General features: G+C 35.9%; 1 protein-coding gene across 6 annotated transcripts in view; it reads left to right on the top strand.

Moving 5' to 3' along the window:
- The window catches only part of LOC117334782 (death-associated protein kinase 1-like), a 138,300-nt gene that overhangs the window by 110,107 nt on the left and 11,694 nt on the right, over positions 1 to 16,499 (top strand). For all 6 annotated transcript variants that reach the window (XR_004534232.1, XR_004534231.1, XM_033894582.1 and 3 more), the window contains 10 exons: positions 4,332 to 4,451; positions 6,424 to 6,522; positions 7,321 to 7,419; positions 7,857 to 7,955; positions 8,560 to 8,658; positions 12,047 to 12,145; positions 12,696 to 12,794; positions 13,243 to 13,344; positions 13,844 to 13,942; positions 14,301 to 14,378. Coding sequence is in view for 4 of the 6 variants with exons in the window: in XM_033894582.1 (XP_033750473.1) it covers positions 4,332 to 4,451; positions 6,424 to 6,522; positions 7,321 to 7,419; positions 7,857 to 7,955; positions 8,560 to 8,658; positions 12,047 to 12,145; positions 12,696 to 12,794; positions 13,243 to 13,344; positions 13,844 to 13,942; positions 14,301 to 14,378 (993 nt within the window). In the remaining 2 variants the exon portion in view is untranslated. The remainder of the gene's footprint in view (positions 1 to 4,331; positions 4,452 to 6,423; positions 6,523 to 7,320; positions 7,420 to 7,856; positions 7,956 to 8,559; positions 8,659 to 12,046; positions 12,146 to 12,695; positions 12,795 to 13,242; positions 13,345 to 13,843; positions 13,943 to 14,300; positions 14,379 to 16,499) is intronic.

The following is a 16,499-nucleotide window of genomic DNA, read 5'->3' as shown; positions in this document are numbered from 1 at the left end:
AGCTGATCATCACAGACTGTCACTGGTATTTACCGTAGCTGATCATCACAGACTGTCACTGGTATTTACCGTAGCTGATCATCACAGACTGTCACTGGTATTTACTGTAGCTGATCATCACAGACTGTCACTGGTATTTACCGTAGCTGATCATCTACAGACTGTCACTGGTATTTACCGTAGCTGATCATCACAGACTGTCACTGGTATTTACCGTAGCTGATCATCACAGACTGTCACTGGTATTTACTGTAGCTGATCATCACAGACTGTCACTGGTATTTACTGTAGCTGATCATCACAGACTGTCACTGGTATTTACCGTAGCTGATCATCACAGACTGTCACTGGTATTTACCGTAGCTGATCATCACAGACTGTCACTGGTATTTACCGTAGCTGATCATCACAGACTGTCACTGGTATTTACCGTAGCTGATCATCACAGACTGTCACTGGTATTTACCGTAGCTGATCATCACAGACTGTCACTGGTATTTACCGTAGCTGATCATCACAGACTGTCACTGGTATTTACCGTAGCTGATCATCACAGACTGTCACTGGTATTTACCGTAGCTGATCATCACAGACTGTCACTGGTATTTACCGTAGCTGATCATCACAGACTGTCACTGGTATTTACCGTAGCTGATCATCACAGACTGTCACTGGTATTTACTGTAGCTGATCATCACAGACTGTCACTGGTATTTACCGTAGCTGATCATCACAGACTGTCACTGGTATTTACTGTAGCTGATCATCACAGACTGTCACTGGTATTTACCGTAGCTGATCATCACAGACTGTCACTGGTATTTACCGTAGCTGATCATCACAGACTGTCACTGGTATTTACCGTAGCTGATCATCACAGACTGTCACTGGTATTTACCGTAGCTGATCATCACAGACTGTCACTGGTATTTACCGTAGCTGATCATCACAGACTGTCACTGGTATTTACCGTAGCTGATCATCACAGACTGTCACTGGTATTTACCGTAGCTGATCATCACAGACTATCAATGGTATTTACTGTAGCTGATCATCACAGACTGTCACTGGTATTTACTGTAGCTGATCATCACAGACTGTCAATGGTATTTACCGTAGCTGATCATTACAGACTGTCACTGGTATTTACCGTAGCTGATCATTACAGATCATCACAGACTGTCACTGGTATTTACCGTAGCTGACCATTACAGATCATCACAGACTGTCACTGGTATTTACCGTAGCTGATCATCCCAGACTGTCAATGGTATTTACCGTAGCTGATCATCACAGACTGTCGCTGCTATTTACCGTAGCTGATCATCACAGACTGTCACTGGTATTTACCGTAGCTGATCATTACAGACTGTCACTGGTATTTACCGTAGCTGATCATCACAGACTGTCAGTGGTATTTACAGTAGCTGATCATCACAGACTGTCACTGGTATTTACTGTAGCTGATCATCACAGACTGTCACTGGTATTTACTGTAGCTGATCATCACAGACTGTCACTGGTATTTACCGTAGCTGATCATCACAGACTGTCACTGGTATTTACTGTAGCTGATCATCACAGACTGTAGTTGGTATTTACCGTAGCTGATCATTACAGACTGTCACTGGTATTTACCGTAGCTGATCATCACAGACTGTCACTGGTATTTACCGTAGCTGATCATCACAGACTGTCACTGGTATTTACCATAGCTGATCATTACAGACTGTCACTGGTATTTACTGTAGCTGATCATCACAGACTGTCACCGGTATTTACCGTAGCTGATCATCACAGACTGTCACTGGTATTTACTGTAGCTGATCATAACAGACTGTCAATGGTATTTACCGTAGCTGATCATCACAGACTGTCACTGGTATTTACCGTAGCTGATCATCACTGACTGTCACTGGTGTTTACCGTAGCTGATCATCACAGATTGTCACTGGTATTTACTGTAGCTGATCATCACAGACTGTCACTGGTATTTACCGTAGCTGATCATCACAGACTGTCACTGGTATTTACCGTAGCTGATCATCACAGATTGTCACTGGTATTTACTGTAGCTGATCATCACAGACTGTCAATGGTATTTACCGTAGCTGATCATCACAGACTGTCACTGGTATTTACCGTAGCTGATCATCACAGACTGTCACTTGTATTTACTGTAGCTGATCATTACAGATCATCACAGACTGTCACTGGTATTTACCGTAGCTGATCATCACAGACTGTCACTTGTATTTACCGTAGCTGATCATTACAGATCATCACAGACTGTCACTGGTATTTACCGTAGCTGATCATTACAGACTGTCACTGGTATTTACCGTAGCTGATCATTACAGATCATCACAGATTGTCACTGGTATATCATCAACAGACTGTCACTGGTATTTACTGTAGCTGATCATTACAGACTGTCACTGGTATTTACCGTAGCTGATCATTACAGATCATCACAGACTGTCAATGGTATTTACCGTAGCTGATCATCACAGACTGTCGCTGGTATTTACCGTAGCTGATCATTACAGATCATCACAGACTGTCAATGGTATTTACCGTAGCTGATCATCACAGATCATCACAGACTGTCACTGGTATTTACCGTAGCTGATCATCACAGATCATCACAGACTGTCACTGGTATTTACCATAGCTGATCATCACAGACTGTCACTGGTATTTACCGTAGCTGATCATTACAGATCATCACAGACTGTCAATGGTATTTACCGTAGCTGATCATCACAGATCATCACAGACTGTCACTGGTATATTGTAGCTGATCATCACAGATCATCACAGACTGTCACTGGTATTTACCGTAGCTGATCATCACAGACTGTCAATGGTATTTACCGTAGCTGATCATTACAGATCATCACAGATTGTCAATGGTATTTACCGTAGCTGATCATTACAGATCATCACAGATTGTCACTGGTATTTACCGTAGCTGATCATCACAGACTGTCACTGGTATTTACCGTAGCTGATCATTACAGATTGTCACTGGTATTTACCGTAGCTGATCATCACAGACTGTCACTGGTATTTACTGTAGCTGATCATTACAGATTGTCACTGGTATTTACTGTAGCTGATCATCACAGACTGTCACTGGTATTTACTGTAGCTGATCATCACAGACTGTCACTGGTATTTACCGTAGCTGATCATCACAGATCATAACAGACTGTCACTGGTATTTACCGTAGCTGATCATCACATACTGTCACTGGTATTTACCGTAGCTGATCATCACAGATCATAACAGACTGTCACTGGTATTTACCGTAGCTGATCATCACATACTGTCACTGGTATTTACCGTAGCTGATCATCACAGACTGTCACTGGTATTTACCGTAGCTGATCATCACAGATCATCACAGACTGTCACTGGTATTTACCGTAGCTGATCATCACAGACTGTCACTGGTATTTACCGTAGCTGATCATCACAGACTGTCGTGCAGTTACATGCTGCACTTCCCTCCCCCATTGTGTCTGTACAGTTATCACAATCAATAGTGCCAGTTGTTAGAACATTTACCATCATTTTATTTAAGCGAATGTGTAACAGTTTGTGTGTGAGACATACACAACACATTACAGAGGAAATGCGCAAATTCGAGGCCACAGACGATGGAGATGTGTCCTCGCGGCAAGTAAACACCTATGTCTGCGACATGTTGCAGGGAACATTATACAAAGTGGTGATCAGTGATATTGCTTAATTTGTTCTACTGGCTATGTCAGGACAACCTTACTACGACAATTTTGCATTGATTTTTTTTATTGTTCATCCTTTTAAATGAGCTCTCATGAGATTGTAGTGGTGTGTGTATACTCTAACGCTCAGTTGACATTGATGCTTGGAATCGAGATAGAAAAAAGCAGTGTGTGATTTTGGTGTGTAGTTCCTGACTTGCTGCGGAGGCTGTACTTTAAGACACACACCACCTTTGTAACTCGTGGTCTAAGATTAGACAAGGGTCAGCGAGTACTTCATGCACAAGTCAAGTGGTAGATGAACCAATGTCCATCATGTTCAAGGTTACAAAGTCTTTTACTAACACTGTCGTTGGATAGAAAATTAGAATTTTCCATCAAGGTCTGCCGTGCCACATATCCCAAAGGTATAAAAATCATTCGCGTCTGTATGCAGAACGGCTGGCATCCATTCTCCTGTGTTTCTATGAATCGTATTTTACTAGATCAGGACCGTACATGTAATCAGAACATTTGAGTCAATTTGCTTTAGCTTTTGACTTATACAGTGCCCTATGTGGATGTTTTGTATTTGACAGGAGAAGGCTGAGAACTTTGTGATGGCTGCCTTGTTTTGTGCATCAGAGGAAGGCAATGTTGAAGGTCTGAAGGAACTCGTCGGCATGGCACAAAATATTGATCTCACCGCGGCAAATAGGGTAAGTGTCACCAAGATTGGTGTCATCTAGCTCCAAGGAAATCTCTCCTCTACTACTGTAAGTTCCTCAAATTTTATATCATCAATATTCTAGAGCATTTGTATTCATGAAATGAATATAAGCAGATACATGGAACCACAGATTCTTTTATCAGGGACTACATTAGGATAGGGTGCCCAATATTAATCAGCCAGCCTGTCTGTCTGTCTGTCCATCCGTCTGCCTGTCATGATTTTGTTTCAACTTTGGAAATGATTATTCAAGTTCATGCAAACTAATTTTTGCTGCAGTACCTGTTTTTTTCCGTAGCATACCCGAGTTCCTTTTTCAGTATTTTTTTTTTTTTTTTTTGCCATAATTTGGCAAATTTGTTTAACAACTCCAAAAGGTCAAGGTCACTGTATCTGAAATTAGAGAGGGATTTTGATTATATGTGTTTGTGCATGAATTTACAATTAAAGTGTGTTAAAGGAAAAAGTTGAACAGACATAACAGCATGAGCAATGGAAAGGTCAAGGGTTACTCGTGAGCTGGAAATGAGTTCTAACATAAATTTAGGACACTTGTTGCTATTTGTAGGCTTCAGTCAGAATTCCTGACAAACTGGTCTTGAAATGAACAAGAAAACACACATGCTTTACTTGTAGAGTGTATAAAGTTACATATTTAGGGGTAGATGGTACATCTTAACTCAGAATATCTCAGGGTAGAAGGTACATCCTTACTCAGAAACATAATAATAAGACAAATATACCCTCCAGTAAAGCTTGAGTATATATCTGGCCTCTCAACAGTATGATGTACAATTTCTACACCTGCTTACATTTTGGAGGTCTTTGGTCAAATTTAAAGGTCAAATTCAAAGGTCAAACTGGGCCACTTTAAAGATAAAAACAAACAAACTTTTGTACAAGATATTTAATGAATGACAGATTTAGTTCATATTTACGTCATAGTATTATAACATGAAATTCTAAATCTGGTTACTGGGTACATGTAGGTGAGGTTTTGGTGGTCATCAGTCAAGGTCAAAGGTCATACATAATTAATATTTCTTTAGAATATATGATGAAGTAATATGCCACACAACTGTGCCACAGTCATCCATAATGTTCTTTGTCATTCTTTACATATACATGTATATGTATATTCAATCTGAGATGCAGCCAAGATGCTTCATAGCTGACATACAAATTCTGTAAAAGATGCTAATGCTCTTAATATTTGTCCTGGTTTGTTGTGTAAGCATTACATCAATAGTTGGTTTAGTGAACCTCTGTGGACCTGAGGCGGCAGTTTTGTCAGCGATAATTAGATGAGAGATTTGTTTTGTGGGTAATATGATTAAGTCTGGATGAATCATTTAATGGTATGTGTGATGTCGGAACTGTCTACGTGACACACCTTTACCCCCAGACTCCAAACAAAGATTGGCATACATGTCTAGGTTATGTAGAATACTGTAAAGATTTTTTGTGTGATGGTTCCAATAGCTGTGGTTTTACCAACATTTTCAATGGAAAAGGATCAAATCTTTTTTACTGTTCTGTGAAGGCTGATTTTTTTCCGCCAACAGTTAAAATATTTGTGGATTTAACAACGGTTTAAAGGAAAACTGATACACTGTTGTTTATATCATATTACAATGAAACCTACCATTATTTCCTCTATGGATCTCGTCTTAAAGGTATCTATTTTTCAGAACTTTATTCTAGCTCCAAGTATAAGGGAAATAGAACACTTTCACAAAAACAAACTATTACAGTATTGTTAATGTTGAAAACCCACTTCTGCACATTTCTTCAGAAACCACAGTTTTGAATCTTCTTAGCATTCAAATGCAAGCTGCTGAATTCATGATTTAATTTCAACAATTTGATGACCTGTTCTTCAATGAGTTTTCAGTTGCCAAGTTAAATTGTAATTGTATGGTTTCTTTGTCGGTATTTCATGTTTTCACCATTTTCCTCAGCATGGAGAGACTGCGGTTCATATGGCTGCCAGTGGTGGTCACACAGAAGTATTAAAGTTCCTACAGGCCAAGGGCGTGGATATCAGTATACAGGACAAGGTGAGAATGCATCAGAAAGGGTTATGTTTTCAATAATTCAATTAATTTGTTGGAATGATTTGTGCATATACAGTGCATTCCGCTTAATTGGGTTGCGTATTTGCGGGGACTTTTTACCCGATTAACCGACTTATGCAATAAGCCGAAATGCACGTCGCCATCTTAGATTTGGTCCGTAATGGTTGTCAAGACTTGGGTCGATTTTGGATGAAAATATTTGCGTTATTATTGTTAATAAACGGTGTTTTTGTTTGTGCTTTTACTGATGTCAAATTATCAGATTGTGCATTTCTATTTTTTTTTGTCAAATTATCATATTCGAATAACCGAAAAATACGACTTTTCCAACCCAATTAAACAATTTTTTTAACATGATTTAAGAGAAAATGGTTTTGGTTTTTGAAATTTTACCCAATTAAACGAAATACCCTATTAAGCGTTACCCGATTAACTGGAATGTACTGTATACGAAATTACTGTATTCTATTGAAGCAAAATGTGATTCATGTCCTAAACAATAACATCTTTTAGTGCTTAATTCTTATACTGATTCTATGAAAATATGGGCTACTCAATGTGGCAATATTTCAACAAGAGGTCTTACAATGAGTAATTAGAATTAAAGACTTGCCCACATCCTTCCTACAATATGGAATTGATCCAGGAGCCTTTTATACAGGAACCCAGCCATGTAATAGCCATGGGTATTCATGCATCATATTTGGGGAAATGGTATATATATTGGAATGACAGCTATTTTGTGGTATTTTAACGCAAATTTAATTTTCTATGTTACAGAACGGTGACAGTGCTGTGTATTGGGCAGCTCGTCAGGGTCACTTGGATGTTTTACGACATCTGAAAGATGAGAATGTTCCACTTGACTCTCAAAACAAGGTTTGTCACACAATATTTCCCAGTATAGAAAACACAATAAGGGATCAATGTCAAGATCAAATAAAATTTTGTTATGTTGGCTGGGTGGCTAAGTGGTATTGTCTTGTCTCTATATGGAAGAGTAGTCAGAGCTACATGTAGGCTGTTACATTTCCAATGGTGTAGGTGTCGGCATGGCAACCAAATATTACTCAAATTTCAATTATTCACACCTTATAAAACTATGTACATTAACATATTACAGTTTTGATTCTTAATTAATAATTTATCTGAATTCTAGTACTTTCATCATTTTAAGGAATCATAGGGACAGTGAGACACTGAAATCTGCAGAAATTCTCGTTTTTACATAGGTTATCATGAAACAATAGCTCCAGTTTCTTTTTGTCTCAGGATTATTTAGTTACATTGTATATATGTGTCTATCTTTTTTCCAGTCCGGCGAGTCTGCTCTCCATGTAGCTGCTAGATATGGCCATGCTGCTGTCGTAGACTTTCTGTGTTCTGCTGGCAGTAATGTCAACCTACAGGACAATGTAAGCTAACCTTTCAACCTTGAACTTCGACCTCTTTTTCCCCTCTGTCAACTTTGACTTCCCTTATTTAACTATTTCCTGTTAGGTAATTGGGCAAATTTTGTGTGATTTCATATTTTCAATTTCAAGTGAACATTTTTAAATGCCTAATTTGTTTCTTAATCTTGCAATCTAATATTTTGCTTGTTTTATTTTAAAAACACTTAGAGAAGTTAATATAACCAATCATAATTTAGAACTTGCTAACACATACTGTGTGTTTGTTCTTGAATAGACTGAAATAATTATGTATATAAAATCACCAAATTGTAAGCACACCATATAAATGTTCATTTGTGGCAGAATTTGGTTTCTCTGCTGTTAATAACTATATTTCTTTGCTTTAAATGAATGACTTGGAAGGATTTCTATAACAGCAAATGCTGATTTTTGGAATTGAAATGTACCTGAATTTCAAGTTCTTGCTGAACTCGCTTTATGACAAAATTGACCAAATAAGTATGTTTCAGTAAAAAAAACTAAATAATTAATTTAATGTTGATTTGATGTGAGTTTGTGTAACAGTTCTAACACTGTAGTGGCTTTGTTTCCTGTGTGCCTACAGCTCGGGGAGACCGCTTTACACAGTGCCTCCTGGCACGGATTCCTCCGGATTGTAACCTCTCTCTGTTCCTCGGGGGCTAAGATAGACGCTGACAACAAGGTACTAACTGTACACTTATATGGTAAACCATGGATTAATATAACAGACTTCAATGGTAAACCATGGATTAATATAACAGACTTCAATGGTAAATAATGGATAAATATAACAGACTTCAATGGTAAACCATGGATTAATATAACAGACTTATATAGTAAACCATGGATTAATATAACAGACTTATATGGTAAACCATGGATTAATATAACAGACTTCAATGGTAAACCATGGATTAATATAACAGACTTATATGGTAAACCATGGATTGATATAACAGACTTATATGGGAAACCATGGATTAATATAACAGACTTCAATGGTAAATAATGGATAAATACAGTACACTTCAATGGTAGACCATGGATAAATACAGTACACTTCAATGGTGAACCATAGATAAACTCAGTACACTTCAATGGTGAACCATAGATAAACTCAGTACACTTCAATGGTGAACCATAGATAAACTCAGTACACTTCAATGGTAAACCATGGATTAATATAACAGACTTATATGGTAAACCATGGATTAATATAACAGACTTATATGGTAAATCATGGATAAATACAGTACACTTCAACAGTAAACCATGGATAAATACAGTAAACTTCAACAGTAAACCATGGATAAATACAATACACTTCAATGGTAAACCATGGATAAATACAGTACACTTCAATGGTAAACCATGGATAAATACTGTACACTCAATGGTAAACCATGGATAAATTCAGTACTCTCCTTGAATTAGGATGCTCTACTGTTGCTTGTAGATAGTGAACATTTTGATAAGAAGTACTGTTGCATTGTTTTCTTCAAAGTTATGAAATATAAGCATATAATCTGTAGAATTATTCACAAATGTCACCAAGTCTATAAATCTGTATGAATTGTTCCCTAGAATTTCATTTAGCAGTGTTGGTGAGACCAAATACCAAATCTAACTAGGTCACATCTTACTTCTACATCTCTGGTTTTAATGGGAGTTTGTCTCTAAGGTCAGGGAAGGATATGTTTAGTGTGGGCTAATGTCTAAGGTCAGGGAAGGTTATGTTTAGTGTGGGCTAGTCTCTAAGGTCAGGGAAGGTTACGTTTAGTGTACGTGGGCTAGTCTCTAAGGTCAGGGAAGGTTACGTTTAGTGTACGTGGGCTAGTCTCTAAGGTCAGGGAAGGTTACGTTTAGTGTACGTGGGCTAGTCTCTAAGGTCAGGAAAGGTTACGTTTAGTGTGTGCTAATGTTTCATTATAGTTTTAGTTTGGCTATTTTAACATTTGATTTATCTTAGGTTAACATCTCTTAAAACATTATAATATTGTATATATACACGTTAACATACCTTAAAACATTATAATATTGTATATACACGTTAACATACCTTAAAACATTATAATATTGTATATACACGTTAACATACCTTAAAACATTATAATATTGTATATACACGTTAACATACCTTAAAACATTATAATATTGTATATACACGTTAACATACCTTAAAACATTATAATATTGTATATACACGTTAACATACCTTAAAACATTATAATATTTTATATACATGTTAACATACCTTAAAACATTATAATATTGTATATACACGTTAACATACCTTAAAACATTATAATATTTTATATACACGTTAACATACCTTAAAACATTATAATATTGTATATACACGTTAACATACCTTAAAACATTATAATATTTTATATACACGTTAACATACCTTAAAACATTATAATATTTTATATACACGTTAACATACCTTAAAACATTATAATATTTTATATACATGTTAACATACCTTAAAACATTATAATATTGTATATATACGTTAACATACCTTAAAACATTATAATATTGTATATACACATTAACATACCTTAAAACATTATAATATTGTATATATACGTTAACATACCTTAAAACATTATAATATTGTATATACACGTTAACATACCTTAAAACATTATAATATTTTATATACACGTTAACATACCTTAAAACATTATCATATTGTATATATAATTGTTGTCTATATATTTGTAGATATGTGAATAAATACTGACATGGATAAGTTATCTCCCTTATATTGTATGTTATAGATCAGTTCGATTTACTTTTTATGAATAATTTGTATGGCAAATAAAAATGTGCCATTATGTAGTGTATTATGATCAGTAGTATAAGTATGAATGTGACATTTACCCAGGTGTGAATCTGACATTTACCCAGGTATGATGTGATATTTATCCGGGTATGATGTGATATTTACCTAGGTATGAATCTGACATTTACCTGGGTATGATTGTGACATTTACCTGGGTATGATTGTGACATTTACCTGGGTATGATTGTGACATTTACCTGGGTATGATTGTGACATTTACCCGGGTATGATTGTGACATTTACCCGGGTATGATGTGACATTTACCCGGGTATGATGTGACCAGGGTATGAATCTGACATTTACCTGGGTATGATTGTGACATTTACCCGGGTATGATGTGACATTTACCTGGATATGATGTGACATTTACCAGGGTATGAATCTGACATTTACCCGGGCATGATGTGACATTTACCTGGATATGATGTGACATTTACCAGGGTATGAATCTGACATTTACCCGGGTATGATGTGATATTTACCCGGGTATGATTGTGACATTTACCTGGATATGATGTGACATCTACCAGGGTATGAATCTGACATTTACCCAGGTATGATTGTGACATTTACCCGGGTATGATTGTGACATTTACCCGGGTATGATTGTGACATTTACCCGGGTATGATGTGATATTTACCGGGTATGAATCTGACATTTACCCAGGTATGATTGTGACATTTACCTGGGTATGATTGTGACATTTACCCGGGTATGAATCTGACATTTACCTGGGTATGAATCTAACATTTATCCGAGTATGAAACTGACATTTACCTTGGTATGAATGAGACATTTTTCTTGGAATGAATCTGACATTTACCTTGGTATGGTAATTATATAAACTGTATTACAAGGAAACTTCCATCATTGCTTGTTTTACATTTGCCAGTAAGAGTTGAAAATTTGACAATATAGCAAAAGTTCACTTTGAAACACAAAATAAAGGTGTTTTTTTTATATTGTTCTACATAAAAAAATATTTGATAGGCATAAACATTAACATACTGATCATTACCACCAGCTATAGGTAGATAATATTGTACAGCATCTATGAGTGGATTTTAACAGGGTGAAAAAAAAATCCTAATAAACATTATTTAATTCAGTATGAAAAGAGTACATATAATTTTGTCTTAGAATTTAATAGAAAGAGTATATATAATTTTGTCTTAGAATTTAATAGAAAGAGTATATCATAATCTTGTCTACAGGAGGGAGAGACTGCCCTACACAATGCTTCAGCCCGAGGGTACCTGGACGTGGTAAAGATTCTTCTCGACTACGGAGCTCCAGTCAACCAGATGGATAAGGTAAGTTGCTGCCCGATCTCTCAAAGATACGTCATTGCTACCACATCTTAGGACAAATAACCTCATAATATTTCTGAAGTCTGAATGAGGTTACGATGTGCTTAGCTGGTACAACTTCCTTTACTTCTGAGATATAGTTTGAATGCTTGTGAAAAATGCATGAATGTTTTGGTGATCTATTTGTTTGTATGATTCTCTAAGATGTTACTTTTGATGGTGATGTATATAAGATTCCAGACATTTCTCTGTCGTTTGTCTCCACCAACTTTCTTCACTTTATCCATATTGTGAAAAGTTGCCTTTCTAAATATGAAGTTAAAAATGAATCAAGTTCACTAGTTCATGAAAAGTATATGGAGAGTTGGTAAAATTATTGATTTCAGTTATAAAATGCCAATTTTTGTATATGGTACATCAAAAATATGCAGTGTGTATTTTTTTTTTTTTTTTTTTTAAACAATCTTGATTTGATCTCAATCTTTATTTGGCTTTGTATGCTTTCTATCAGTTTTTGTTTCATTTCTTTTTTCTTTGTTTTCATTTTTTCCAGAGAGGAGGCACAGCCTTGTATTTGGCTTGTAATCGTCGCCATAGCAACATAGCGATGGTTCTTCTGCACGCTGGCTGTGAAATGGACATTATAGATAAGGTTTAACTCTTATATTCAGAAATAGTATCTCCAAATCCCATTGTAGTTTTGTTCTAAATTACCTGTTTGAAATATCTGGGAATATTTACTGCTATCTACAACCATGTTGTAAAAATGCATCAATTGTTTTCGTGTTTGTTGTCTATATGCTTGTATTTTACTGTACTCTGAATGTTAGATTTCTTTTACTCTGATTTCACAAGCTGGATACTTCTGAAATGCTTTTAAGAATGTTATATATAACATTGATTTTCCTCAAATATACTTTTTAGATTATCTTGACTTCAGCTATTGCATAAAGATTTTGCTTCTAGAAAATAATTCTTCATATTCATTGCAAAGATAAATCAATGGAAAATGGCCTGTGATGGAATGTGAGGGTGTGTATGATGTAATGTGACGGTGTGTATGTAAGTGGTTATAGTGCTATGTTCTATTGTATAACCAGGAGAGCGGGGAGTGTGCGCTACACTGTGCTGCCAGGGAGGGACTGTCAGCCGTGGTCCAGACCATGTGTGCCTTTGGTTGCCAGGTGGACATCATCAGTCAGGTATAGTTGTATCATTTATCTATTGGAGGATCTGCTTACCTTTAACATGGGGCAGCATTTTGTTGTATGATGAAGAGTTGTCTCCCTTGAATGTGTACTGTTTGTTACTATATTTTAAATAATCATTAAAATATCCAGTTGAACGAGGGAGAACATGTTGAAATGAGTTGTCTGATGGAAAGAACTGAACAATTCATATTGTTCATTTCAAACATACAGATTCAATATGGTATGTTTTGTAATAATATCTGCTATCATGGTTAAATTGCCCTTATCATATAGGTTAAACTACTAACATTGAAGATTTCCAGGTATAAAGTAAACGGTAAGCTTAGTTCCTGGGCTAGATGTATTGGATGTAGTATAGAAAATCTAAAGTGGCTGTTTGGCTAGATTGAGGTAACTATAATAAATGGTATTATGTATACAATATAGTAGAAAACCTAATCCATCAGATTTTTTACCAATGATTTACATAATGGATGATTTTTTTCCCCAGGATGGCTTTACGCCCCTACACCTGTCTTGTAAGCATGGACACACAGAGATTGTACGTTGTCTGCTTCTGTCAGGAGCTCGGCCAGAAATCACAAACAAAGTAAGTTCCTACCTAATTTTTCTCTGCTTATTTTCATACTATGTAACATGGATATGATACTTTGTATTTCTGCTGTTTTATAGCTTTTTCTGAAACAGAAGAAGTAGAACAATAACTGAAATTATAAGTCATACCTGGATAACTTAGAAAGTTAAGAAGAATCCTAAAATAATACCTTGGAACGTTGTCTGTGTCAAAATAGCAATGATGATATGAAAATCTTCTAGTTAATATTACATTAACTAGATGATAGGTACCAGTCAATGAGTAAAGGTTCACCCCTATCTTACACCAGGAGCGTGACACTTCTGAGATGTATGTGTTATGTTATACAACAGAGTGTCCCATTATATTACAGGACGGAGTAACGTCGGAGATCATGGCACTAGCTCAAGGATTCACTGATATAGCAGAACTCGTTAACAAGGTGAAACGGGTAAGTCATCACAGGTAGACAGTTCAGGTGTGAGGGGTGTTTACTATCTATTTTATTGAAGCAGGTACAGAGATAAAATCCTGTTCTATTAATCATGCTCTACAATACTTCATCTTAGGTCTAGAGCAAACTTCAACTTAGGTCTGGAGCAAACTTCAACTTAGGTCTAGAGCAAACTTCAACTTAAGTCTGGAGCAAACTTCAACTTAGGTCTAGAGCAAACTTCATCTTAGGTCTAGAGCAAACTTCAACTTAGGTCTAGAGCGAACTTCAACTTAGGTCTAGAGCAAACTTCATCTTAGGTCTAGAGCAAACTTCAACTTAGGTCTAGAGCAAACTTCATCTTAGGTCTAGAGCAAACTTCAACTTAGGTCTAGAGCAAACTTCATCTTAGGTCTAGAGCAAACTTCAACTTAGGTCTAGAGCAAAATTCATCTTAGGTCTAGAGCAAACTTCATCTTAGGTCTAGAGCAAACTTCATCTTAGGTCTAGAGCAAACTTCAACTTAGGTCTAGAGCAAACTTCAACTTAGGTCTAGAGCAAACTTCAACTTAGGTCTGGAGCAAACTTCAACTTAGGTCTAGAGCAAACTTCAACTTAGGTCTAGAGCAGACTTCATCTTAGGTCTAGAGCAAACTTCAACTTAGGTCTAGAGCAAACTTCATCTTAGGTCTAGAGCAAACTTCAACTTAGGTCTAGAGCAAACTTCATCTTAGGTCTAGAGCAAACTTCAACTTAGGTCTAGAGCAAACTTCATCTTAGGTCTAGAGCAAACTTCATCTTAGGTCTAGAGCAAACTTCAACTTAGGTCTAGAGCAAACTTCATCTTAGGTCTAGAGCAAACTTCAACTTAGGTCTAGAGCAAACTTCAACTTAGGTCTGGAGGAAACTTCATCTTAGGTCTAGAGCAAACTTCAACTTAGGTCTAGAGCAAACTTCATCTTAGGTCTAGAGCAAACTTCAACTTAGGTCTAGAGCAAACTTCAACTTAGGTCTGGAGCAAACTTCAATTTAGGTCTAGAGCAAACTTCAACTTAGGTCTGGAGCAAACGTTTGAGGTCTTTGTTACATTTAATTGAAAATTAAATATATATATTGTAAAAGATTTAGGCAAACTTCTGAACAAAAAAAACAGTAAAATCACATAGTGTAAATTTATTACAGTCATTACTTTTAAAAGGATCTAAAATTCAATACAGAAATAGGAAAATGTAATAGAATCATCAACACAGATGGAGATGACCTGACCTTCTACAGATCAAAGTTCATTGTTATAACACTTGTATTGATTATTTTGATGATAGTACAGAAACCAAATAAAGTTTTTTGGCAACAATATAGGTATATACAGTATACTGTTCTGTTGTGATATATTTAAACATTGAATTGCTTTAATTGGTAGTTATAACAGCCAACTAAAAGCAGTTCAATGATAATATTTACCACTTGCTATTTTTAGAAAAATCACTATAATTAACAGAGTTCAAGTTTCCCCGCCATTCTCAGCTGTGAGCCTGTTAACAGCTCTACCATGTTGATCCACGTAAAAAAATAAGATAATAGAAAACCAGACATGAATAATTAGTGTAATACAAATATTTAATGTAAATTAACATTATGAAAATACACAATATAAACTGTCTGTCTAGTTTTTCAAATTGACAATGTGTATAGAATTTTTTTTCTTTTTTCGCAACTGCGGTGTGCTTCACTTGGCACATTATTGATGCGTTGGTTGTCAGTTTATGAGATGTCAATGCTCTAATACCGTTGGTAAGGTTATATAGTGACAATGTCATAGAGAGGTAGGTATAGTAATGTTTACACTAGTGACAATGTCGTAGAGAGGTAGGTATAGTAATGTTTACACTAGTGACAATATCATAGAGAGGTAGGTATAGTAATGTTTACACTAGTGACAATGTCGTAGAGTGGTAGATATAGTAATGTTTATACTATTGTATTATGTTTTAGGACAGAGTTGGTAAGGTTATATAGTGACAATGTCATAGAGAGGTAGGTATAGTAATGTTTATACTATTGTATTATGTTTTAGGACAGAGTTGGTAAGGTTATATAGTGACAATGTCATAGAGAGGTAGGTATAGTAATGTTTATACT

This window comes from Pecten maximus, chromosome 9 (genome assembly GCF_902652985.1).
Source record: "Pecten maximus chromosome 9, xPecMax1.1, whole genome shotgun sequence".
Lineage (NCBI taxonomy): Eukaryota > Metazoa > Mollusca > Bivalvia > Pectinida > Pectinidae > Pecten > Pecten maximus.
Note: the sequence above shows the minus strand (reverse complement) of the source record. Positions and strands in the feature narration are given on the sequence as shown.